The sequence below is a fragment of the Eleginops maclovinus genome, chromosome 23 (assembly GCF_036324505.1).
Source record: "Eleginops maclovinus isolate JMC-PN-2008 ecotype Puerto Natales chromosome 23, JC_Emac_rtc_rv5, whole genome shotgun sequence".
NCBI classification, from domain to species: domain Eukaryota; kingdom Metazoa; phylum Chordata; class Actinopteri; order Perciformes; family Eleginopidae; genus Eleginops; species Eleginops maclovinus.
The window spans coordinates 19,597,833-19,624,060 of NC_086371.1; the positions used below are offsets into that span (position 1 = coordinate 19,597,833).

The 26,228-nt window shown below is 40.6% G+C and overlaps 1 protein-coding gene across 1 annotated transcript in view; it reads left to right on the forward strand.

Annotated features, from left to right (window-relative positions):
• tenm1 (teneurin transmembrane protein 1) overlaps positions 1-26,228 on the forward strand; it is a 199,075-nt gene that overhangs the window by 61,854 nt on the left and 110,993 nt on the right. The window contains 2 exon segments of the mRNA XM_063876353.1: positions 4,084-4,322; positions 19,796-19,969. Of these exon segments, the coding sequence (XP_063732423.1) occupies positions 4,084-4,322; positions 19,796-19,969 (413 nt within the window).

Genomic DNA, 26,228 nt, shown 5'->3' on the forward strand with positions numbered 1-26,228 from the left:
TCAGAGACCACACTTCTAGCAGCAGCCTGTGACCTTACACCCTTTGGTGCACATATAGAATAACACTCTGGCAAGGCTTCGCGTCTGCCCCGAAACATCGCACTTTCTGCCGGTATTAACCTTCGGAGAGCACCTGGGGCAATCATAGCTTGTCTGAGAATTACAGGCTCCAGGATATATTTTCTCGTGGAAATACACAGACAGTGCAGAGTAAAATAAAACAGACTGGTTGTTTTTTGCCTCTGATGTTTTTATCCAATATGAAGCCTGTTCTTTGTCTCCCCACACCAGCAGCCAGAACAAGCTGCAACCGCTTATAATTGCCTGCCTAGATCCACTTTTCCAAATTGCTTGATTTCCTAACCCCAATATTTCTCCTTCCTCATTTGACACCCCTCGCCCTCCATTATCCAAACACAATATAGATGAAATGCTACCTAGATTAATTGCCCTTCAGCTTACTTTGGCTATCATCGTCTTCCATCTAGCATGCTCTTTTTCATAATGAAAATGAACCTCCTCTTCTGTTAACTAATAGAGCCATAGAACTAAAGTAGTCACTTTGATGAGTCAAAAAAGAACTAGGTAAGTCATTGATCCTTGGCAGCCAGGGCTTTTTTATTCTCTTTCATATCAGCGCTGCGCTGCATTACAGTAGCTGCTCATAATGTTGCACCAGAGAGGCACAAATTTGGGCGTGCTCTCTGATGAAGGACTCGGATTGGATAAGGGCTTTTAATTTCATATTCTGAGTCTTATAGTGTGCTGTGGGCATACACAAAGCAGTTTGTGGCAAGGTTGCCTTCTATTGTTTAACTGGTTACACTTCACTGTGTGAATAATGTCCGTGTTTTACATTTGTCACATATATTGCTTACCCACAAGAAGAATTTATGGTCGAGCGTAAAAATAAATTGAAAGAGTCGTAGCACTTAGGGATTTTCTTGGGCTACTTTTCTTCCTCGATTTTAGCTTTCCGGATTAATCTTTGATGATGCATTACTCGCAACTTTAGGAGACCACTTAAATTAAAAGCACACAAATGCAGCAACACATGTGGGATATTAAAGGCTTTACTGAGTTGCGTGGTTTTAGACGGTACTGAGAGCTTTTTGCAACAGGTTAGTTTTGAGAGGACTGTATTTTCACACAGAGGCAAAGTAACACTCTGTCCTGAGTCACATTTCAATCCTGAGCCAAGCTGAGTGTGTCATTTAGAAACTAGCAGGAGAGGGGTCTCCTTTAAAATCCCCCACCTCGGGGGCCCGTTAAATGAGTTTCAGCCAGGCGTGCTGCAGCGTGAGGCTGAATCCCACTGAGTGCAGATTATTATAAATAGAATCAGAGTAAGATACTAGATAGCTGAGAAAAGAGGATGTCCGTGCTGTGCTAAGCTAATTGGTGAAAGATTGAACCACTGTCCCAGATATTGTTTCCGAATTCACACTCTAATCTACTTAAAAAGACAATAACAGGGGTCCCACTGGTGGCAGGTAGTTTGTAGGACACACAATACGAAGCGGCTTCCTCCTCATAGGATTAGGACAGCAATTAACTGGCCTCTCACTCAACCCCGGCCTTAAATAGTGATAGACTAATCATAGTTTGCTGATTGAAAGTGTTTGGATTCCTACACATTATGGAAGCTACAATGAGGAGAATTCCCAACAGGTATATCAAGTTGTTACAACAGTGTTATCAATTACACAAGAACTTATTCTGTAATGACAAGCTGTGCATGGATTCACAGCAGAGGTCAACAGAATGCCTCATTATCTGTCAAGTGTAATAATCATGTTGTTTGAATCCGACACGCTTTTAAACCAAATCCTCTGCCATTATTTTGTCAGTATTTACGTCCTGTAATATTTGTGAAACTCGCTGTAAGGAGCGGACATATTCAGTTTCCTAGCATTTCCTGGCATCTGTCCGACGAAGTAGCCTATAACACACTTATTATAGTGTATTTATTTGATAAAACTGAGCGCTGATACACATCATGGTAGTAAACTAAATTAATTGTATTTCTATATCGAACAGCAACAGTGGTTGGCACGTGCTGTAATCTGTATGCTATCTGAGTCATACTTGGCAATCAAATAATTAAGAGCCTATACTTTAGTACTTTAGTGTAGTGTCAACATATAATGCTGGAAAAACATTTTATGGAGTTCATTAATGTGTGTTGATGCTTGAATATCAGTTGCATGCTAGCATGCTAACTAGCAACAGTGCTGCTACCAAGGAACTTTGGGAGTAACAAGCATGGTGTCATTATTAAATGAGTTAAAAGCACTCTCCCGATCTAGCAAATCCACTTTGTAGTATTACAGAGTTAGGGTATAATTAGCTGCTTTATCCTGCTTTATATTGGATCGGGGGAAGTTTGTTCTCCAAAAAGCCCGGCCAACACCCCCAGATAGTGTTACGTTTGCCAAACACATCATCATCTGAGCCTTTTCTCTTGTACCGTTAAAAGCCAAAGCATGCTTTTTGAAAACCTAAGCCAAACACCCAGGCAGGGAGCGAAATAACAATCGTACACTTTTTTTCCTTATATATAAGACAGCAGCACTACACTGTAATAAAAGATTGCATTACTTTTCCACAACCTGCTCCCTCTCCCTCATATCCTCTGTCACTCCTTTAACATTACATTCTTTTTGTTCGTCTCTCTACTCTTTGTTCTTTCTCTGTATTCCCTGCCTGTCTTCTCTCTCTGAATCCTCACTTGAGAAAGACAGTTCAGTAAATGATTTGCACCTTCTGTATCTGTATTTCATCCTTTTGTATGAGTTTGCATCACATTTGCCTGCTAGAAATGTGTATGAAATAGTATAGAAACCCAAAATGTGTTTTCTACAATAGTATATTGATACATTATTACAATATCCTTACATCGTAATTATGTTAAGTGTTTGTTTTTTATTTAGTGGGGACCCACTGTTAACATCTAATTATATTGTTTAGATTAAATCTGGTTGGGTTTAATTTGTGTTGAAAAGCAGGTCGAGCAGCAGCTGCTCTCCCTCCCATCTTCATCACCATCTTTCTGTCTTTTTTTCACTGTGTCCTCTTTTCTATTCTTCCTTTCCCCAAGCAGAGCTTCCGATTATTTTCATCTCAGTCTTTTATTTACATTTCTAAGTGAAAATAGACATGTCATTTAAAATGTTTACGTAAATGTTACTGGCCACTAAAATATAATCTTGCAAGGAAATATAGAAATTTGTGTTAATATACATTTCAACAGAAACTAAATTAAAAAAAAATAATGTTTTAACTTTTATATTAGCTGGCTGGTGACACAGTACAATATCTTTGACAAAACAAAATATAAATCTATAAATCTATATCTATAAATCTCACATCTGTTGTGTATTTTTAAGGGCATTCATATTGAAGTATCATGCATTCATGACACCGTTCATGAAAACACAGAATGCTTTCTGACTATATCAATATATATCAAGAGTCATACAACACTATAAAACAATAATTGACCCATGAAATAAATGTATCTTATGGATGCTTTTGACTAGTTATAAAGTAAAGGTTTTCTGATGGGGTTTACACGCCATTACCTGTACAAAGAAATGAGGTCCCTTTTTTTAAGTTACCATTGTATGTGATAAGTAAAGTGAAGTTCCTACTGCTGCTTCTTCATAACCTTTCATTGTTGGTGGTAAGTAAAGAGTAATGCATTTGCATACATTTAAAATAATCTATGCTGCATAAGTGATTATTGTGCATGAAAACACATAACACATGCAAGAAAATGTATAGCATATATGAATCCTTACCACACACATTGAGAATTATGCAAAAGGTTCCGGAAGTATCTATGCTTTTCCTGAGAATGGTAACTTATTTTTATGTATGGTTATATTGCTTTCTGCTAAGCATTCAATGCAGTACTTTTTGTTCCTCTTCGCTTCTTGTTCCAACAGGGTCTCAGTGTATCTTGTGTTGGATGATCTTTAAATAGACCCAGTCATATTCTTCCACACAGTGGCATTTCTCCTATTTTCTGGACAGTTGTATAGAGAAGAATGACATTTCTTTTTTGTTTTTCTCCCACAGACACTTCCTGTTCAAGCAGGGCTCTGGTTCTTCAGCTCTACTGTCCGGGGCGGGGCAGGGTTACCCCCTGACCTCTGGGACTGTGTACTCCCCCCCACCCAGGCCCCTCCCTCGCAGCAGCGTGACCAGACCACTGTTTACCTTCAACAAGCCTCACCGCTGCTGCAACTGGAAGTGCACAGCCCTGTCTGCGTCGCTCCTCACCCTCACCCTGGCCCTGCTGCTCACATACGTCATCGGTGAGTTACAGCGCACATATCAACCATCGAGTCCTCAAGATTGTCTCCGTGCATAGCTGAACAGGGAGATATGCTTTTTGTTTGCTCTGAAATCAACATTTTCAAAACAGATCGCTAGAGGGGCTCGGAATTTGGGAGGCTTGTCAAGACACTGCCTAATTAAACCAAAAAAGGAATCAATAAGAAAAGAAAAAGAACAAAAACTCAGGGATTTTTACAAATTCAAAATGTTCCAGGCTTCAAAGGGTAATAAAGTAAAAACAAAAACAGAAAAGAAAATCGATATGGATCTGAGCAGGACTGCTGTAAATATAACACTCTTACTCTGAAGTTGTTGGCTTTAAAACAAAGCAGGCTATGTATTCTAAATGTGTACCACTGTATGTATACAGTCCACATTTTAAATGAGCTGTCCTGGACTAAAGCGCACAAAAATGGTAATTATTCCATGATGAATACCCACATCCAGTAAGTCCTAAGTCATGCAGGGTTTTTATGTCACACCCCCACGGCTACACAAGCTCACTCTTTATTACTTTTTCTAACTTTTTTAGCCTTTTTTATATTTAATTATTCATGTTTTTCATGATTTTTCATCCAGGTTTTTCCAAGTTAATGAGCTTATTTTTTGATCTTTTATTAAAAACTAGTTTGTTTAACACTTTAAATTTTATTGCTAGCTGTATTGATACTTTTACTCAAGTAAATCCTCTGATCAGTTCTTACGGGTCAAACTAATTTGTGAATTAACGTAGATCTTGAAAATCTAGAACATTTCTAGAGTTATCTGAAAGATCATCAGCTGAGTCTGTCAATGTCAAGCCCCAAATTTATTCATCGATCCCCTTAGAATTTCCTTTCCACCCTCAACCTTGGCCGGGCCCTCCACCTCGGCACATCGTTTTCCCTCCTCTGCCCCAAGAGCAGATATCCCAACCCTCCACCCAGCCGCTTCATTTCCCTCCCATGGTGGTGCTCAAGGTCACGGCGGAGCAGGCGGGGTTTCGCATTAATCACATACACACACATACACACTCATCACAGGCAGACATCACACACACCGGCACACACTGGCGAATCCATGCAGATTAATCCCCAGGCTGAACCATGCTATTCCATTAATGTCCCGGCCCCGGTAATTAGTGCATTAGTGAGGAGTGTGAGTGATGACTCGGAGACGACATCACCTTTTAATTGGTGTCATGCTCCACTCCTGCTTGGCAATGATCGATCTCCGTGTTGACATCACCATGGTAACGGGGCCAAGACGTATGGGATGTAAGCACGGATGATATGTTCGCCTGTAAATCAAAGATATTCAAATTTAAAGATTAAAGCGGTCATGGACTTAATGTCTTTGTCTGGTGGGAGAGGTTGAGACAGGCCACCAAATGATTAGGTCCTCTCATTACATAATGATTCAGTCATTTTAAGAAATTAATTAACCCACTCTCACATAGGAGGAGCGAGGGAAAAAAGAATCTTCCCCAATAGTTTTGCGCTTTTCCATCTCTTCAACAAATTATAACCATGCTGATATTTATTGATTTGAGTCCGTCTCTCATTAAATCTGGTTCCTTTTGAATATTAATTCCTATTATCATAAAAAGTATAATAAGACCCTGAATTAATTATCATATTTAAAGTCTTTAAAATATGATAATGAATATGATAATAAAGGACTCTTTATTCCAAATATAATCAGCTCCTGCTCCTGGAATTCTATTGTACTTACTCAAGCAGTTGTTATAGTGTACATATTTAATATTATATTTTTAATGATACTGTTTCTCTTATATCATTGTTCATGTTTCTTATACATTTTTCATGTGATTGACCCTGAATTTACATTAAAGGTAAAAATAGAATAGAAAATCAAAAGAAATGATTCATTTTCAGGCAAAAATACCAATTATGACCTTGTTTCCAGAACCTCAATTATGAGAATGTGTTATTTTCCTTTGTCTTTGGCCAGACAAAAAAATAAATGATTGCATTTTTTTGGTAATGGCCATTTTTTTTACATATCTATACATTAAAAGACCAAATGATGAATGATTAAATCAATTATAGATAGGTTAGTAGATTCAAATGATGAACCAAGGCAATACTCCCATTAAAGCCACAACCCTTATCCCTTTCTCCCTGTATTGTACTGCATGATACTGCATATATTGCTGAATAAATTAAGACATATTTGGCAACATACAAAATTGAAATGACATATTCCTTTACAGTCTTGCCAGGCTGGAGCCAAACATTTCAGATTGCTGGAGATGCTTCTCCTCCTTGTTGTAAATCATCTTCGCGCAGCTGTTACATTTGGCTGAATCTTCACCTCTTTTCATGACGCTCAGCCAAACTTTACACTCCTTGCTGCAGTCATCCGTGGCTCAGCAGGTAACGGTGCTGATCTTACGTGCTAAGTGGAGGGTCTGTGTGACGGTAGTGTAACAGTGGGGTCCTTGCAGCAGAACTCTTGCTGTAATAACTCAAAAAATACATTGATGATTTGTAGCAATTCCTTTTGACAGTTTGGATCCAGTTATCACCTCACCGACTCGTTCTTATTACATTGGGTAAGAGTAAGTCTGGCAAATAATGAGGCCATAATATTATGTGTGAAATTAAGGTTTCCAATTAGCAGTATAATAGGAGGATGCATGATTGTGGAGATAATGCTGTGCCTAAGTGATTGCAGCGTACTGTATGCCCCCTGTTGTGATTAGCTAAGGCAGTCCTCTTCTCTTTCTTCACTGCCCTCTCTCCTCCCCTCCCATGCCCCCTGGTGTTGCAGGGGCTGCGAATAGCTTTGTTAATTTGTTTATCTCCCAACGTACCCCTCCCTCCTGCAGTCGTAGCTTGTTATTAAGCACAACACGGCCATCAGATATGAGAAACAGGCATTATGATAGCAAACGGGGCATTTAAGGAGAGATAGAGGACAGATAAAGATTGCATCTTGAAGAATATTGCTACCGACAACGGCACCAGTAACTCATTTCCTATTCTAAGTTCTGCCTCCGTAAAAAAACCTACCGACTATTGCTCTATCATGCTGTCAAAAAAAAAGCTAATTAGAGTATTTTCTGCATTAATGAATGTCTTGCTGTTTTAAACAGTTACAAGCCCTAGTTGTTGAATCAAATATGAGGAGGAGGCGGGATGTGTCAGTTATGAAAGATAATAATTTCCATGGCAACAGGGAGAAGCCTCTGATGCAATTGAAATGAGCAAAATGGAAGCAACTGGCAATCAAATAATCACCTCCAAATCACATTTCAGTCACACACACACAGGGACACAGACAGTGTTAAGCTGAGATCTTCTTTATAGTTCTGTTGTGCAATACGTGCTGCTTCAGGGGTCCTGGCGGTTCCATAAAGAACCAAATGAGTCGTTAGTGGCTCTAAGTTCATTACTTTCATGCTATTTCTTTCAGTAAATCTGCTTTCACAGTTTGATGGCAATTTAGAGCATTTCCCTTAAAGTTAGCCATTATTAACAGGGGTCAAACAGGGAGCAGTCTCCAGAAAAAAAGTCTCTGTGTTTATTGAAGCTACAACTTTATTTCCATTATCAATCAATGTGAAGATTATTGCCTTGATTTGGTTTCTCAGAGCCTGAGGTGATGCCTTCAAATGCCCTGTTTTGTCCAACATGAGCCAAAGATAGTGAGTTTTCATAAAATAGTAAAGCACACAAAACACTAATGGATTATCAAGATAATTGCATTTATATTTCTTTGGACACATTTTGTCACTAATCGGCTAATTGTGTTGGTTTTAATGAACTACTTTTCACTGTTATGTCTGTTGGACAAAACAAGCAAGGAAATGTTTTGAAGAAGGATTTTTTTCAGCATTTTAGAAATGATCTAAAATGATTGATTATCGAAATATGTTTTTAATTGCAGCCCTACTTATAACCAACTATATGCTTGAATGCTAAGAGTACTTACTGTAAGTCACTCCCTCTTGATCTGTGTTTCTCCTCCAAACGTCCTCGCTGGCCTGGTCTGTCTCAAAGCACCAGGCTGATTATAGCTTATCATGAATAAAGTGCTTGTTCTATTCAATGCTGTTGACCACCATGGCAAGCAAGTGGCAAAAATATACTACTGATAGCTCCGAAGCACATAATGCCAACCATACATTACAGCAAGAAGTCATTTACTTTGAGTCATACACTTACATCTGAAAACGTTATGTTGCTATATGCCTGTAACGAGCTGCGGAGACCTTGGAGCATCATTATTACAAAGGATTCCTCCTTTTACTTAGCTTTCCATTTCCATTCAGGAGCTCTAAGAATAGTTACATTGATAGAAACAGAATAATAGAGCTATGTGTCTAATGTTGTGTTCATTGGCAATAAACCAAAACATCCAGACAGTAACTCAACAAGTCCAATGCTAAAGATAAAAAAACCTGTAAGCCACCGTTAGCTGTTGTATTCTTTTTCCAAGAGAATCAAAAATGTTTGACCACAGACAGCACCTTTGCAACATGATGGGAAGTGTAACTTTGAACTCTTTCTGCTGCTGTCACACTAGAGGTTATGGTGTAAACACTGGTGTTTCCACGTTTGCTAGAGCCTGCTGTCACTATTGCAGCGCTAATGTGAGCCAGAGTTAGCCTACTGGCTATTGGCAGTGATGGATTTAAAATCATCTTGACTATAATTAATAAGTTGTGAGGAGGACGGATGATTTATAATAGCCTGATATTTAACATGTGTAATGTGAAAAAAGACTATTAAGTAAGATCTTGTCTTACAACTAAGGACAGGAGCAACAGACTTTTACTCTCAATTCTAAATTTATATCAATAGACCTTTTTCAGAGCAGACATATTGACTTGTCATAGTGTAGTAGGATAAGAACAGATTCAATTTATACCATTAGCAATGGCTCAGTTAAATTAAGGGTCCCAGTAAGCTGTTCCATAGAGTCAGTATCATGACTTACTGTTTCGCTATCATGACTTACTAAACAAAATAAAAAGCTTACACTTGCTACTAAATAAAGTAAAAGCTTACAGCGCCAGGTCTTCACAGGCGGTCTCCCATTGAAGTTCTGACCCAGCCTGACCCTGCTTAGCTTCTAAGTTCAGTTGATCAGTATGAAAATGGAATAGTGTAGTAAGTCATAATAATAAGATAGTAAGTCATAATAATGTCTTTCATGATGCATTATTTTCCCTGTCAGTGGCAGAAATTGGCTTCCATAGGTTTGAGTTACAATCTCAATGGCCCAACAATGATTTTTACTGGAAACATGTTTGTGGCACTGCTTCCAAGGTGTAGGATGACCTTAAATACCTATGCTAGTTTTCTCAGTACTTTCAGATTCACGAGTAGTTATTGTATTTAATAAGCATACATCAGCTGAAAATATAAATAGGTGACAAACTAAATGAGTGGCCAATGTAGACTATATATGTGTGTTTTGGCTGCCGGCACATAACGGTACCCCCAATAGTGCAAATGGGTCAGTCCACACCTGCGCTAAGGTTTAATTTCACTTTAAACTGCTGTGCATATTTTTGCGTGTTAGCTAGTGTTAACCACACAGCATATTACATTAGACTTACCCTACATTAAAGATGGCTAGTTAGCAGGCAAAGAGCTAAAGTAAGAGAGAAACAAAAAGCAACGGAGGGACTTTTTTTGTCAGAAGAAAGGTGATTCACTAGCTAAGCTAGCTACATCCTATTTCCATGTTCTTTAAGCTAGCAGTAGTACTTAACAGTTGTTGTGTGCTCGTTTTGTTAACAGTGGAAACCCAGTAAGGAAGCCCAGTAAGCTGTTTTAGAAACCAAAAAAGGAGTGAAAACACAAACAATTAGCTTTTAATTACTTCTAAATATAGCTAAGAAAGCCCTTGAATCGCTGTTGTGTGGGGGTGGAGGAGGTAGCAGCTGTTATGTGAAATGGAGAGCTGTTAGCTGATGAAAGCACCTGAGGAAAGTAGCTGATGCCTGCTTTAAGGGCTGCTAGATACGATGCACAGGCTCCTCTTTGAAAATAGAGTGCTCAGGGCCCCTGGAAAACGGGAAACTTTTTAAATCTAGCAACAAAGTTGTAAACACCAGAGAAGAGCAGAGAGCTGAGCTGAGCTTGTCTGGAAAATAAGCTGAATATATTTTGTGGTACACATTTTTACAAAAAGTGATGTTGTGAAATGTCTACCTTAGACTAAATGTATAATGTGAGAAAATGTGATACATTACCACATATATGAGTACTGGTACCAACATAAGACATATGGATACAGCCTAATGGCTCCTTTTAATCCATTACAAGTGTGACTTTGACTATTTTGATTAAGTAGATGACCTTTTATAAGCTAACAAAATAAGCTTACATCCTGATGTAGTTGACTCATTGTCCTTAGCAGAGTTTAGCATCAGATTAAAAAGCATCAAAATAACTGGAGATAACAATTCAGCAATTGTGTAAGAGACCTTTTTCTCATAAGATATTTTGACTAATAGAAAAAACAGTTGAACATATAAAATAGCTTTTATCTGCTTCTGTTTCCGGATGCTGGGGCTGAGTGCTAGCTCGATACTTATTCATTTTTTAACCACTATTAGTAACCACTCTAATTTTCTTTCATGGGATGTCAAAATGTCTGCTAACATACAGTAAAAAAAAAAAAAATGCCTACTGTCTTTGTGACAGGCGAACAAAGAGTAAGCATCACTTATCACAGAGGTTTTCAAAGTGAGAGGCGGGCCTCCCCAGGAGGGCTTCCCAAAGTTTCAGGGAAGACTCAGTGAATAGAAGTGGGAAAAAATATAACATGAGTTCTGCAAAGAGGATCATATAGAACAGTGTGATGTGTGTGATTTGGTTGGAGATAGTTCAGAGAAACAGTCGTTTTTGGACATTTTTAGACAGAAGAAACGCACTTTTTATTTGATACAGTCCGAACCACAGATTTAGGGTGTCAACCAAAATCCTTCATCCTTGGTTTTAAATATGCATGGATATACATTCATATAAATGACAGGTTATGTGTTTTTGCTATTGTAGACAATTAAATACCTGATAAATCTTAGTAACTCACGTTCAAAATATTCATAAGACTCCAGTGTTTTCAAGAAACGTGCGCATTGATTTACAATAACAACGCAGTATTGCAATAGGGAGTTGCTTTCATAGTGTACTTTGCCATCTCTCTTACTGTGGACAAATATATTTTGTCTCGCTGTATATATTGTCATATTCCTCATCCCTTTTGTCAGGCATAAGGGGATATTGCCTTCCATGGTCTGCGGTTGGTGGTGATCCAGCACTGCTTCTCACTTCCCAAATAGCCCCCTAGCTCTGTCCATCTTCAGCACCAGTGCTCCCAGCTCTCATTATAGTGTTTTAGTAAACACACATACTACAGCAATAAAACTTTCTTCGGAATAGTGGGTTTTTTTCTTTTCAGCTAAAGGCACTGACAGCAAATCAGGATTTATGTGCTGTTGCTATGAGGAACATTGCAATTACAGTAACTTGGTAAAGAAGTAGCATCAGATTTAGTACATTGTTGTGTTGTATTTTTTATTAAACACATTTTTTTCAAGTGAGACTCAGTCTTTTTATGTGAAAAGTAATTAGGAAAATATATCCACTGCTTGGCTAGAATTTTGAGCAGAACCAAGCAGCAAAGACTTTGAAAGAATCTGTGTGAAAGACATGCCCAACATAAAAGGATAGTCCAAGTCTAAATTGGAAAAGCTTAAATGTGCTGATTCACTCTGCTGAAGATGTGCTACTTTTATTCAGTCTGGGCTGTGCCGGCAGACAGCCCAATCTGCAGACCATCGCACATGCACAGTAATGCACATTGTGATGGCTACACTCAGAAGAACCTCCACAAAATAATCATTAAAGGCCATCCTTTTTTCTGAAGTTTAAGGTGGGTGGTGTGGAGCATAATGTGCTGAATGCAAATTGTGGAAACTAACAGACTGAGATGATGATGGCCTCGGTGGAGAGAACAGTAACAGTGGAGCTGCAGTCTGTTCTGATAGCAGGTGGTGGGCAGGAGGCCATAGGTTGTGTGCAGAGGTAAAGTCAGGGGGGCAGCTCTATCCAATGACGGCTGTCAGATCGAAGCTGTTGAGGTTTTGTGTCGGGCTAGTCCAAATTAAGTGTTACCTTCTCACAGAGTCTGGTTTTTGAACAGGTGGTCCCCAGTTTGTCTGGGATCAGCAGCAGTCCTCTTCATTGTGCAGCTCTGTCAAGGAGGGCAACTGGCAACCAATTATCTACTCAGCAATGCTGAGTGGGAAAGATTGGCTTCTACAACTTGTTTCCAGTAGGGCCTGGAAACTACTGTACAACCCATTCTATCAGGAGTGCAATGGCTCAGCACAGTTCAGTTGGACACAGAAACGCTGTCACACGCAGTGACTCAATCACAGTACAGCATTGCTGCTGCTTTCTGCATTGTGTACTGCCGTTTTCTCTACGTCTCGACAGATGTTTTCAATCTGTTCCATAATCATAGCTCAAACAGAGGTAGCTTACCTTTGTGTCACATGGGTCTAGTTGTCTTTCTTTGTTTTGTATCTCCTTACATCCAGGGCTGTATTTCAATATTTTATTGATATCCTGACAAGAGACTAGATATTGTCTTAGATTTCTGATATCGTAATATCATATCCACAAAAATAATGATTATTTATAGAACTTTTTATTGAGTATATACTATGTGAAAGCTCCAATAGTCAAGCCTACATTTATTTCACACAGACTAACATTATGTATTTAAATAAAAATAAATAAAATAATATGTATACAATTATAACTTTACCTTTAAAGGGTATTTAGTAATCTATGCCCTATTGCTTTTCTAATGTAACTTCCCAACACTGGTTTTAAGGGTACTGTATGTGTGTTTATGTATTATATACTAAGGGTTCAGTTTTGTGGTTTTTCACAAACAAAAACACAATTCGATGATTTTTTGGTGTCTTTAAATTGGAACACCAGATAGAATAAATAAATAATGTTTTGTTTGTTGATTTTGGTTCGCAACCAGCAACACATTTGTGTTCGTCCCTCAGTTTTTTATTCATGAAAGTATTTGCTGATCTTTTTTACTGTAAACTGTAATGTTGTTCTTGCAGCAAGACAACAACATGTTTTTGATGCAACAGGACAGAACATTGGTTTGAACTGTTCTGCTCTTTTTACAAAATCTTTAAAAAACAAACAAACAGGAAGCCTTGCATACCTGTGTCAGTGTGTGCAGGCACCACTTTGTTATTGGGATGGTTTTTGCCATTGTGTGTGTGTGTGTGTGTGTGTGTGTGTGTGTGTGTGTGTGTGTGTGTGTGTGTGTGTGTGTGTGTGTGTTTGTGTTTGTGTACTCCTCACTCCCAGCATCTTTCAGCCAGCTGCTTCATGCCTCATTGGGGTCTGTATTGATTGGTCCAGTTTCTCTTTGTTTTCGGCCCTCTATTTTGGTCATCTGATGCAGCTCTAAGAAACCCGCTGGCCTTTGCTAAAACTGCCCTAACAGCTACAGGAGCCTTCGGTAAAATTGCTTTAAATGGCCAGACAGACTCCGGTCTGAAAGCTCTGAATGGCGAGAGAGCCCTTTGGTAAAATGTCTCCAGAAGGTCAGCAAGGCTGCAATGCAATAGCCTCAATAGCTCCAATAGTTCAACAGGCAACTGCAGGCTCACGCGCGTCGCACACGGACGTGCACGACCACTGACGTGCACAACCACTGACTCACTTTACTTTCTCATCCTCTCTGTGACACACACACAAATGCAGTCACACGCCCACGCACAAACACTCAGGGATTGATGTGACGGAGTTGTGAGCCGCTGTTTGTCTGCAGTGTTTTATTTCTCAGTGGCAGTTGGTGGCGACTGCCGGAGGGGAATCTTAACATGGCGCCGATCCCACTGCTCATTCAACACTATTCTGTCTGTTGTAACATGACTCAGCTTTCAGAAAAAAAGGGACCAGATCAGTAAGACAGCAAGTGGGAGACAGACAGGGAGAGTGGGGGCACGCTGACAGAAAGGCAGAGAGGAGGCATGATTAGATACGAAAGAATGGAAAACAGAGACGCGGTAAAGCTTTGATCTGTTGGACTCGCTGTACCGTGACTAACCAGATGACAGTGACAGCAAGTTTTACTGGTAAATAAACACCAAGATACACGGCAAATCTCATCATTCAAGATGCAAGGAGTGTGTCGCCCACCTCCACTCTTCATTTATCCAACATTTCATCCCTTTATCCAAACAGGACTTCCCATTCCAGAGGTCATGCCGCTGATGAGTCTGCCAGGGTCACACCAGACAACACACGGCGGAGCGAGGACACACACACACACACACACCACACACACACACACACACACGCAAATGTCAGCAGGAGCAAACATACACAGTTAAACTCTCATGACAGTGGTATTAGTCGCTTTTAAGGGGTTGGTGGAGGGGAGTAAGAAAAACACTTTAGCAGCTCTTGTCTGTCAAAGAGGAGCGAGGGCCGACATGCGAGAAGGCGGGAGGGCAGGCGGACCCCCGGGCTCCCATTCTCTCAACTCTAACGTCGTCTTAGACACAGATTTGTTTTATTGGCTCTGAAGTCGCTCTCCTTCACTCTCCTTCACACTTGTTTTCCCCATTTGTCTTCTCTCCTTCTTCCGTACTACCCTCTCTCCACCTCCCCTGTGTCTTTTATCTCCCTCTCTGCCCTTCTTTTCCCTCCCTGCATTTTTCTTCCCATCCCTCAGAAGTTGTGGCTTAGCTAGAGGCTGACACAACCATGCAGAACTCGGATGAAGAATTGCTTTTACTGTACATGCTAAACTACACGCTAAATCGAATGACTGATGCTCTTGAAAGTGTTTGCTGCCGGGCAGAGCCGGCTGTAGTCTTTGGGGTTGTCAGTCGGAATATGGTTGGTGGTTTGCTCCGCGTATGAGTGCAAAACAACTTGGCAATAAAGCCAGGGTGTGTTTCTGCTTGTGCGAGAATATTGATAAATCATTTTTAACTGACTGCAGTGCTACCTTGGCCCTAATGGTTATCGATAAGGCAGTATATTCACAGTCAATCTTACCCATTGTGTCTCTCTGCCCAAGCTGGCACTGTTACTAACGCCTGATAACTGCATGCGTGTAACACAGGCATTAAATAGGAATGCTCACACACTAACGCACACAATTTTCTCTCTACCATCCTCCCACCAGGAGTGTGAAATCTAATCATCACTGGAGCCCACAATCATTTCTATCTAATCTGGAGAGACACACATGCCTGACAACAACAATAGCAGGAACTGCAGCAGCAAGCTAGCACTATCTCTGCTCCTAGCAGCGCACACACTGCTGCTTCATATAAACTCTGGAAAATAATGGAGGGGAGAATTTAGTAGGTCAAGGTTGCCAGTTTTTACGATCACAATATCCGTACATATTTGCAATTCCAGCTGTTTGTGTGCAAGGCCCGTAATGGAGAGGTTGTTATCTCAGCAGCATTGCTAACTTTATCCTCACTCTTCCACCAACGTGTTTCTCTCCACGGTAGTTTTGAGTAACTCTGAAAGAAAGCTACATCAAGCTTCTCTTCCTCCTACTACTTAACTGTCTCCCAACACCCCGCTCTCCTCAGCCTGCCACATCTTCGGCATGCATCTCGGCGGGGTAGCCGACAGCGAGGGTACAGCGCAGAAACCCCCTCACAGCTGCGTTGTCCTATTACCTCTGGCAGTCGTCTCACTGTCACACTGATCAATGATTCATGTGTGCGAGGGCCTCGGCCTGTTAGCTCACCGCGCTGCTGCTCGCCGTCGCCACTCTGCTGCCGTCGCTCCCATTATAATGACTGGACTCGCCCGGAAAACTCTCTCTAACTTGTGACGGTTATGTGCGTTTTATGAAGAGCCCAGGAGAGAAAGATGGACAAAGAGAGAGGGAGAGATGGATAGACAGACAGGGGGAAAAGGGAGTCAGAGTGAAAGTTCACGCTGAGCACATGCTGCTCACATAACCGACTGCATACTGTGTCGGAGTGTGTGTCTGTGTGAGTGTGTATGTACTTTTTTGCCAACACCAAGGATCAAAAATGTTTAAAACCCTATAAGCAAAAGAGTTAAGAAGTGGTTAGAACCGCTGGATCTTTTTAATACTAAATATTCTCTGTTTTACTCACAATTTTCGTCTAAAGTCCTGAATGTTCCTAAACATAGCAACACACATGATTTTAAGGCTCAACACAAGTCACTTAACTGAAACGCCCCCAGTTTGACTTCATCCGGGGACTTAGTAATACCCTCTTTCTCCGCTAGTTTCCTGTCTGTTTCTATAAAATCAGATGACCAATAAATAATTTATGGTAACAAACAAAACATATAAACAACAGAACCCCCTGGATATTTTAAGAACACCCTTCTGCAATATCCAAATTAGTTTCGATTGAAAATCACATTTCCTCTGTTGTTTTGGTATAACAGATGGCTTTAAATACTACCATACCCATGAGCCTCAGCCACCATTGCTATGGGGAAAAGAAGCTAGTCTGTAGCAAGAAACAGAGCTGTGGCAAATTTACACACACTTTGTTTTTGCAATTTGGAACAAAGCACTGTGTGGCATAAGTGCTGACAGAAATTTGACTTAAAGCGATAGTCTAACATTTTGGCCATGACTACCCTTCCATCGTTTTTTATAATGTTGTCATGCAAAAATGACCCTTCAGTAAAGCTGCAACAATTATTTGACTTGAAAGAAAATCAATTCTTATATTTAGATTTAGTGTTTGAAAGGATCAAACTCCTTTCTTATTTTTTAGCACCCATACAAACAATCTTAGCCAAGAAAAACATTAAGTTTAAGTTGCCTCGTAAAATTAAATTGCACATTCTCCCTGAAATAAATTGTTGCCATTAGTCACTTCAACTTAAAAACATGGGAAAATAGTTTAAAAAAACAATTACTCTTTCAGACTTAGTCCTGTCCTTGCATGTCGCGCCTCGAGTGCTACATTTTTAAGAGCCCAGAATTAACCTGGTCAAGTGCAGAACAACAAACATGTTATCACCAGTCTTAATATTGCCGTGAAGACATCAGGTCCTCAAAAGTACAAGAGCATTCACACACAACTCTCATCACATTCCTAGGTCCTTATCCCTCCTCGCTTCAGTGTGTATGTGTGTGTGCGTGCTCTGTGGCCCTAGATGCTAAGTGTTCTAGCAAAAGGTCAACAGCCATAAAGCAAGAGGGTGAGGGAAAAGAAAACGGAGAGAGGCTGATGAGAAAGAGCATGAGAAGTAGGGGTCTGAGGGCCTTTCGAGGAGGAATGGAGTGGTGAGGAGGATAAGATAGAAGAGTCGGTGAGGACTGTTGCTGCAGAGTCATTACTGGAGTGGGAAACACTTGGCAAACAGAGGTGTGTGTGTAGATGGATGGGTAGGTGGGTGGGGCACCTAAGAACAAGGAGAAAGAAAAGCACGCGAGATTGAACGGTGGAAATGCTAAATGTTTCGGTTTGGGAGTGACTCGTCATCCTTCACTGAGCACTCGTACAGACTAATTTATGAAACTGTGATAGGTTGTTCCACTCCACTGCGTAATATAATGCAGTGCAAACAGTGGTGATGCATACAAACCTACATTTGTTAGCACAACGCCATATTTCATGTTTATTTCTAATAGAACAGTCTTGACAATGGGGTGAGAATCTCTGAGGAATTGTCTCTTTATCTATCGTTGTTAGACAAAATGTAATTCAGACCATCATCAACATGTTTTTTCTGTGTGTTTCTCCACAACCTGTCTGTTTAAAGATAAAGTACTTGACAACCTGAAATGAATTTGCTTAAGACTAAACCCATGAAATTGAATGTACTGCGCAGATCACTTGGGTCACTGTCATACTTTTGTATTTCTCCCCATCATCAGAATGAGTCATCACATTAATTTCACAGCGATGTGTTAGTGAGAAAATCCCCCACACTGCGTCTTTATTGAAATAAAATACAGAAAAGAGGAGAAGAAGATGTTTTTCAAATGGTACCCGCACTGACGTAAATAATCTGCACGCGTCCGTGTCTGGTCCCGTCACAGGCTGACAGTTCAATTAGTCTGAATTAAATGATGCATGACGTATCCCTCACGGCCCTGGTAATCGTCAGTGTTCTGCTCAAAGGAGCTCATATTGTGCATGAGTAGATAGCTAAACCAACAGTGGCCGGGGCTAGTCAAGGAAGTTGAAATGTATTATTTGCCGATCCCCTTTAGATGCCAGAGTGGAGCATGGGACCGAATCGGCTTCAACTCTCAGAGCTCATCATGAATTTGCTTTGCAGAGAAAAAATAGTTCCTATCTGACTGCTAATGGCTTTGAACTATCTGGAGTTTTAATTAGGTATTCCTCATCAGCTGGGGATCAAGTGTGGGGAAGCATGTAGGTGTGAGCGTGCACACATGAAACTAGCAAGAACATTTGTGTGGTACCTGTGCGATTGTGTTGGTCACGCCGTGTAATTGTGGATTTGTCTTTCTAAGCAGCCATTTTGTGCGAGAGTTAGAGAGCGTGTGTCAAGTGCTTTTTCTGGGTGTCGGCAAATCATCCCGACAGAAGACAGACAGCGAAGACGTTTGAAGTCGTTAGAAGTTCCTTACCTTGATCTGCATTCAGCAGCCATCCTCCGACTGCCACCGCTGCATAGTAACTTTGTGATTTGAGTCTTTGCTTTTGTTTGATGTTTGGAATGTGTCAAAGGAGGAAAAAAAACCAAAAAAAACTGCAGTGATTTATTTTGTTTGCTTTGTTCTTCACATCAGCAAAGGGACATTACCTTTTTTAAAGTCAAAAACCAAAGCGGTGTTGGGAGTACAATCTCACATGAATGGTACCTGATGATGGTCAGCGGAAGGTGGATGTTTTACTGAACGTTTTATTGACAGCCTTGCAAGGCGCTAATTAATTTCCTTAATGGCCAGGTGTTAGTTGTGTTTTTTATTTAACAGCATGCAGGATTGTTGTCCTAGTAAACTGTTTTATAAGTGGGAGGAGGAATCTGGTATCCTCCCATCCTCCCATACCCCTTTGTTGTTTAAAAGGCCCATATGGATTGTGAATCGGCAGCAGCTTTCAAAGCATCATTAGTCATGCATAAAAGACTGTATTAGCGCTTTAATACCAGCCCAGGGCTCCGGCTCTGAAGATCTGTCTTAATTGCCCACCCCTGCCACAGTCTGCGTCTTTTTAACGCATATGTGCGTGTGTGCGAGCGTTTATGTCAGTGTGTTCTTTGTGTTTATCGCTAATTGTCCACTGCCTTGCCAGAAACTAATAAGCACATAAACTGAGTGAGAACTCTAAGACGGGCACTAAAGAAGATTCAGACACACCTCTCTGTATGCCTTGACTAATGATCTTTTCTATCTGCTTCTCCTCTCCCTTTTCCTGTCACTGTGTATGTGGGTGTGCGCATAGCGGTCCACCTGTTAGGTCTGACCTGGCATCTGCGGCACGGCGAGAGCCAGCTGTATGAGAACGGCGTGAGCTCGGCGGATCATCAACAGGAGGACCGCAGCAAAACCCGACCCACCAGCTCCATCCACCTGCTGGACACACTCAACCCCGAGAACGCTCACGCAGGAGACAGAGGTAAGCTGACATGCGTTCAGTATTACACCACCATAACAGATGTTCCACACTCAACTATTGACAGGATTTGCCCGTCAGTAGCAACCAAGCCAATGTGATACAGCCAACTGCAGCTTTGTAATTGTATTGAATGAACACTGGCTTAAAGCGATCCACAAACTTTAACTGCTTTTCTGTATTTATGTGACATTTTAAAAGGAACCAGTGCAGTGTTTTATAAAGCAAGATTAACTGCTAAACCAGGCTGCTTATAGTAAGTCAGGCGTGTATTTAGGACAATCTGTTAAAACAAGGGAGGTTTAAATAAGTCCAACCTCAATGGTAACTCAGCCCTTTAGAGTAGCTTGGTCCTGGTTCTGCATTGTTTTAATGCTTAGCATTACGTCAGACTTTATGTAGTACACCTCAAATGTATCACACACAAAATGGGAGTAGACAGTTTGCTGCAAACTCAGTTATAACAATTTTCAGTTTTATTACACCCATTTCCCTCTACTGGTTAAACTGGCTGACAAAGAACGTACATGCAGTTATAATCTTCCTGTTGTGGTTATGCAATGGTTCACGCACTTCTTTGGTCCGGTAAATTTAGCTGTCGTTTTCCCTGGAGATTGTACCCGCAGGCAGGCTGACATTTGTTTTTTTTACTTTAATTTAAATCCAAGGACATATCCGACTTAAAGGGTTTCCTTATATATTGAAGTGTGTTAACAGGCACCTCTGAGTTGAGTTGCATTGTGAGTAATATAGGTTCAAGGTTTTTACAACGGAGAAATATGTGGGAACAAAAAAGATTGTTGTTACTGGTTTACGTGAAGTCTTTTTTCGTTCTTTTAATTCGTCTGCTGAAAATGCTCTTAGATTGCAAAGCAAGTGCTGCATTGAAATAAGAGCAGTTTATGTACAGAAAACCAATAAAGTTCACACACACCGGTAGCCAATATGTTTACAATTTCTCATCTTCTTTAAATCCCCTTTAATTAAAGTGAAAGGAATGCTTTTTATTTATAAATCCTATTTTTCTACACAATATATAGGCAAATCACAACGAATACCTAAAAAAACACAACTGGGTCAGACAGCCATTCATTCTGCTAACCGACAACATTTATTTCCCTCCATGGCGGCTGTTATGTCCCATGTACACCAATTAATACAGTATGTGTCACTCAGGATGAACTTAAGGATTGTGATTTGTTTGCTGTGAACAATATGATCAGTGTTGATATCAAAGGTCTGCTTTCCGAAGGCATTAAATAAACCAGAAGTTGTCTGCTCACTTTCTCTACAAGTAGGCTGTATTAAATATACTTTTCACAACAAGCTCTGCTATTCTGAGCCACCATTAGTAAACACCCCAACCCCAAATCAACTCACTCAGAAAGGCTTAGACACAGGGTACATGCTACATTCATTTCTGTACATTTCCCAGAATATTAATCTCATTGTTCTTCAGTTCTTTCTCTATCTGCACACATTATACAATCCTACTAGGACAATAATTATTTTTGCAAAAGGATTTAACAGATTATTGGAATTAAAGGATGAATTTTTGTATTGAAACGTATTCCATAGCATTTCAACATAATGATTGAAACATCTTTAGGCTAACTTTACAGCTGTTGGCATGAATACCATTTAGCTTGTATTGCATTAGCCCCCACTGGGTTGCATAGGTGTCACATTCGGCACGATGATTGTTCCAATACGATGGAGACACATCAGTCCAGAGATCAGCCTTGAACTGATTACTCATTTATTAGAAAGGCAAGGTAATTGGTTAATCATGTTCCCTCTTAGCCGCTACGTGACTGGAATAAACACCCTCCACTTGCCCATCTCTCAACTAGCCAGAGGAATTACTAACACCAATTTAACCCTGTGACATGGGACATTAATTGTGAGTGTTCCAGGTCATGAAGTCAGGCAGGACACAGCAACCTTCACGCTCGGACAGACTCTGATGGATATTACATCGGATGCCGTCAGATTCCATGTTCAGCACTTACGGAGACTGTGCGAGCCAAACTGCTACCCGTTGCAATTTAGGCAACCTGGGACATCCCTTAAGCAACTATTCTTGATGAATCCTCACATTCGGAGGATTAACGCTCTCATCAGTAGCTAAATCCTCCAATAGAGCATGCAGGGGTCATGGAATTCGCTTCCATGAGTGTTGCGTCACAACAATCTATTGTTTCAACTCCTATTGCTCTAAATGCCTGATGGAAGCTGGGAAATCAAAATGGGCAAAGCTAAGCCGTTGATGCAGGGGGCTCAGATTAATAAAATTGGCACGGTGGAGGTGGTCCCCGGGCAGAGGAGGGCCACAGAGATTAGAGATTAGGCTGTAATCCAGTGTGGCAGATTATCACGCTCATCCCGCTGTACCCATCACCTCTCACACCAAGAGACCACACAATCCCCTAGATTACACGGGGAAGGATGGTGAGAGGAGGCTGCAGGGAATGGGAATGATAGAAAAATAAGACTAGGAAGGGAGAGGATACAGGGAGGGTGACGGCAGGAGAGGAAAATCTGACAATCTGCTTTAAGGATGTTTGAGATATTGATCATCAAAGTGGCTCAAAATGACATTAAATATCATTTGCATTATTTGTCAACAACGGAAAAAACCAGGTCGCGACATGTTCCTTTTTTAAAAATCACTAATAAATGGTTTTATTTCTGATGCGCTGCTATAAACATAAATTACAACACAGCAGTGGGAGCATAAAGATACCCGAGGAGATTGATTGTAGGATAGTTATCAGTTCCTGCTTGTTTTGATATAAACCGATGACACAGAGGGGAGAGATGAAACGAGCTCGGCAGAATGATTGGAAGCTAGTAATCTGCTTGTATTCCCGTTCATGTATTTTTAGTGTTGTTGTTTTTATGTCAACTTCAATGCCATAAAGATAGAGGCTCTCTGTTTGATTTGTTGACCCGATGCCGACATCACTACCGGATCAGCAGAATTGTAATCTACCTTTCAGCCTGCGGCACGGCGCTAGATGCTAATTGACATGTTGTGTCATCCGCGTATGGCTAGTGTCTTGCCAAGCAGTGCGTGCTGTGTTTTATCTTCTTGGGGCTATCTCTCCTGCAGTTACAGAGATCACCAGGAGCCACTTCTTAGTCCTCCACACATAAAAGCCTCTCTAATTAGTGCTACATTAATTGCCACTCACCCCATGATAATCAACCTCAGGCTGGCGTGCATGCGCTAAGGTGCACGTGCTTCTCTTCTATATCCAACATGCATTCACATGCCCACACATATAGAAACTCCTCCTGTGCAGATGAAAGCAAAAGTGCCCAGAGTACAGTTTTTTTTTTTTTTTTCTGTCAGTGGATTCCCCTGCCTTAATGAAGTACATTGAAGTCTGAGAATAATATTTCACTCAACGTGGAAACGCCGGATGTATTAATGATATGAAATGATACAAACTGACATACAGTAGAGCGGCATATTGCCTCATTATAATGAGGAGATGATGAAACGTCGGGCTTTGGGATTGCCATCTGAGCCTATGAGATGTATATAAAGCCTGTTTATGAAACGAGAGTTAGCGGCGAATTGTTTTCACTCCATCCGACGGTGTGGTTGGGAATGGTGTGTGGATGGATGGAATGTGACACAGACAGAGAGGAGGGCTCTTAAAGAGCACATCAATATTCTAGCCTGCGTGCGGAGAGAGCGCAGGGGAGAGAGAGGCCGCGCAGTGTGCATATCGCATGCATGTATGTGGGAAAAGGAGACATGTCTGCGGGTGAGATGAATGTGTGCGTACGCGCTAGCGCATGTGTGCAAATGCTGATGGACTGCTCCCTGTTACACAGGTCTCATTGATTTTCTCACGCTGGGATACAGTCTCGGGATGTAACACACTCAGCCACACACATAGACATGCAAGCACGCAGGCAGGCAGTGAAAGTATAGATCATTCAGTGAACCCCCTGCTCGAGCTCCTCAAGTTGAGAAAGCAGCAGCATTTCTGTCTGTGTCTTACTCAGCCTGCATTCAAAAGATCTCTCCAGCTGAAGAAATTAAACATTTTTTCAAGCGGCAGTCAGTATTTACAGTTTAGATGACACATTTTGTGGCGGGCAGGGGGCTTTGTAGTGCTCACTGTTGGCATTTGAGAGTAATACATTGATGTCTCAGGCTCTGATGTAAAAGGCAAAAAAAACGAAAATAAATCAAAGTCACTTTTAAGTGTTTCTTAGTAAACAAACTAGACTTTCAGTTTGATTCAAATGTACTTTACGTTTGCCACAGTTTTGCCAAAGGGGTTTCACAGCGTTTTAGGACATTTGCAATATATTTGGGATTTTTTTCATTTTATGCTTCTACATTATGATACTCTCTTAAAAATGTCTTTCTCCAATACTTGCAGCTGTAGTTCCTCGTTACATTAATACTATGAATGTTTTCCATACAATCACATAAGTACAGACAACACAACAGATTGTTTTGGATTGAACCATCTGATAGGACATCAAGTAGATGAAATGTGTTATGTTCACATCAGTATTACACTATGTCATTATGAAGCTCATCCTAATATCCCTCTTTATCAGACATTTTACTGATAATACTGTACGTGTACTTGAGATGGATTTGAATTGCATGTGTTTTAGTTTATTTTTTACAATTATTTCCTTTGGACAGTTATCCTTAACTTATTTGTGGAGTCCCAATATTAGTTAAGTAGTCACAAGATGGTGTATGACTTTTCAATAACGTCTTATTTTGAGAAGAGCCCATCTTTTAAAAATCCATGAAATAAAACAGTCTACGAGTTAGAACATTCTGTGGTAAAAATGCTCTCAGGTCAAGGCAATAAGGCATAATTTATCATATAAATGTTACCTTTATTCTAACAAGACCAGCCCACTTAACACTAGTAAGAAGATTAAAGAGAAAGAAAGTTGAACATTTTTTATATTGAACTCTGAGCATTCATTTTTGATCCGACTACTTGAGATAACTTTTTAAGGCCCTTGAAGCTGGGATAGACAGAGATTTTTGGCATCATATGGGAAAAATTCCATATAAATATTTGTACATATTGTACTTTTATTGTTACCCCATGCTGGAAAGTTTTCTGGAAAGGCAACAACTACTTAAAATAGAACTTTATCTGGATCGTGAATGAGATTTTGACCTTGTTAAAGATGAGAGTTACTTGGCAAACTTGTGGTCATGTAAAGCTTTTTGAGATTACTAACTCTTATTTGATGCTTCAGCTGCAAAATTGGAGCAGTTTCTTGCTAATAGTTTACCCTTCTGCTAACCGTAGCCATGAGCCTTTCCCTACGGTTAGCAGAGGGCAAAATTATTAGCAGCATTTGCTCCCTTCAGGTCCTTACCTTCACCAGATTAGTACAAGTTACAGGCTATAAAAACTTGTGCTTTCTCCATGTGTCATTTCGTACAACACGCATTACCGGTGTTACGATGTAAGTGCACTCAGAGTGTTATGAAGGGGATAAGTTTGTGAACAGGCTAACTCGTCTGTCAAAGACGTAGCCCGAGGCCTGACGGTAGAAGGTGAGGACGAGAGAGTAATGGAAGGGCCTGAGGCCAACAGCATTATCTCCGCCTGACTCTGACTGACACTCATTAGGCTGCACAGTGTAGAGAGGAGGCTGAAAGCTTATTAAACCAACTGCTCAAAAGGCCCTTAATTGAATCCAAGTAATTATAGAGACCTTGCCCATTGTGATATTTTTATTCATCCTGCGGCAAACTCAATCTCTCTTGCATTCGGAACACTATTAATGTTGTCTGCGCCAATGTGTGTGAGATTCACACACAGGCCCGCACCTCAGCATCGACTAACACTGCCACACACTCGACACAGATACCCACACAGTTCCGCTCCCCCAAGACATGTCCCATCACCAAGACCCCTGCTGCACTTTTGAGTCTGTTCCTGCTTCATTAGAATCTGAGGGATAATAACATTAATTGCAAAGACAGTTTAGTTCCTTAGAAAATAGATTACAGGTGTAATTGTTTTACCTGAATAACCCGTAGGCAAGAGAAATTAATTAGACCTTGTGTCCAAAGTCCTAATGTAGCTAATTTCTTTCACTGGCCTGGCACACACACACACACTAGTCACACACACGGGACACAGATTGACTGACTTTGAGATTCCAGCACTTTAAATGAAGGATGATGGATGACAATATAAAGATGTAAGCTGGTCATTAGAAACGTGAGAGCTTCCAATCTACAACCAGA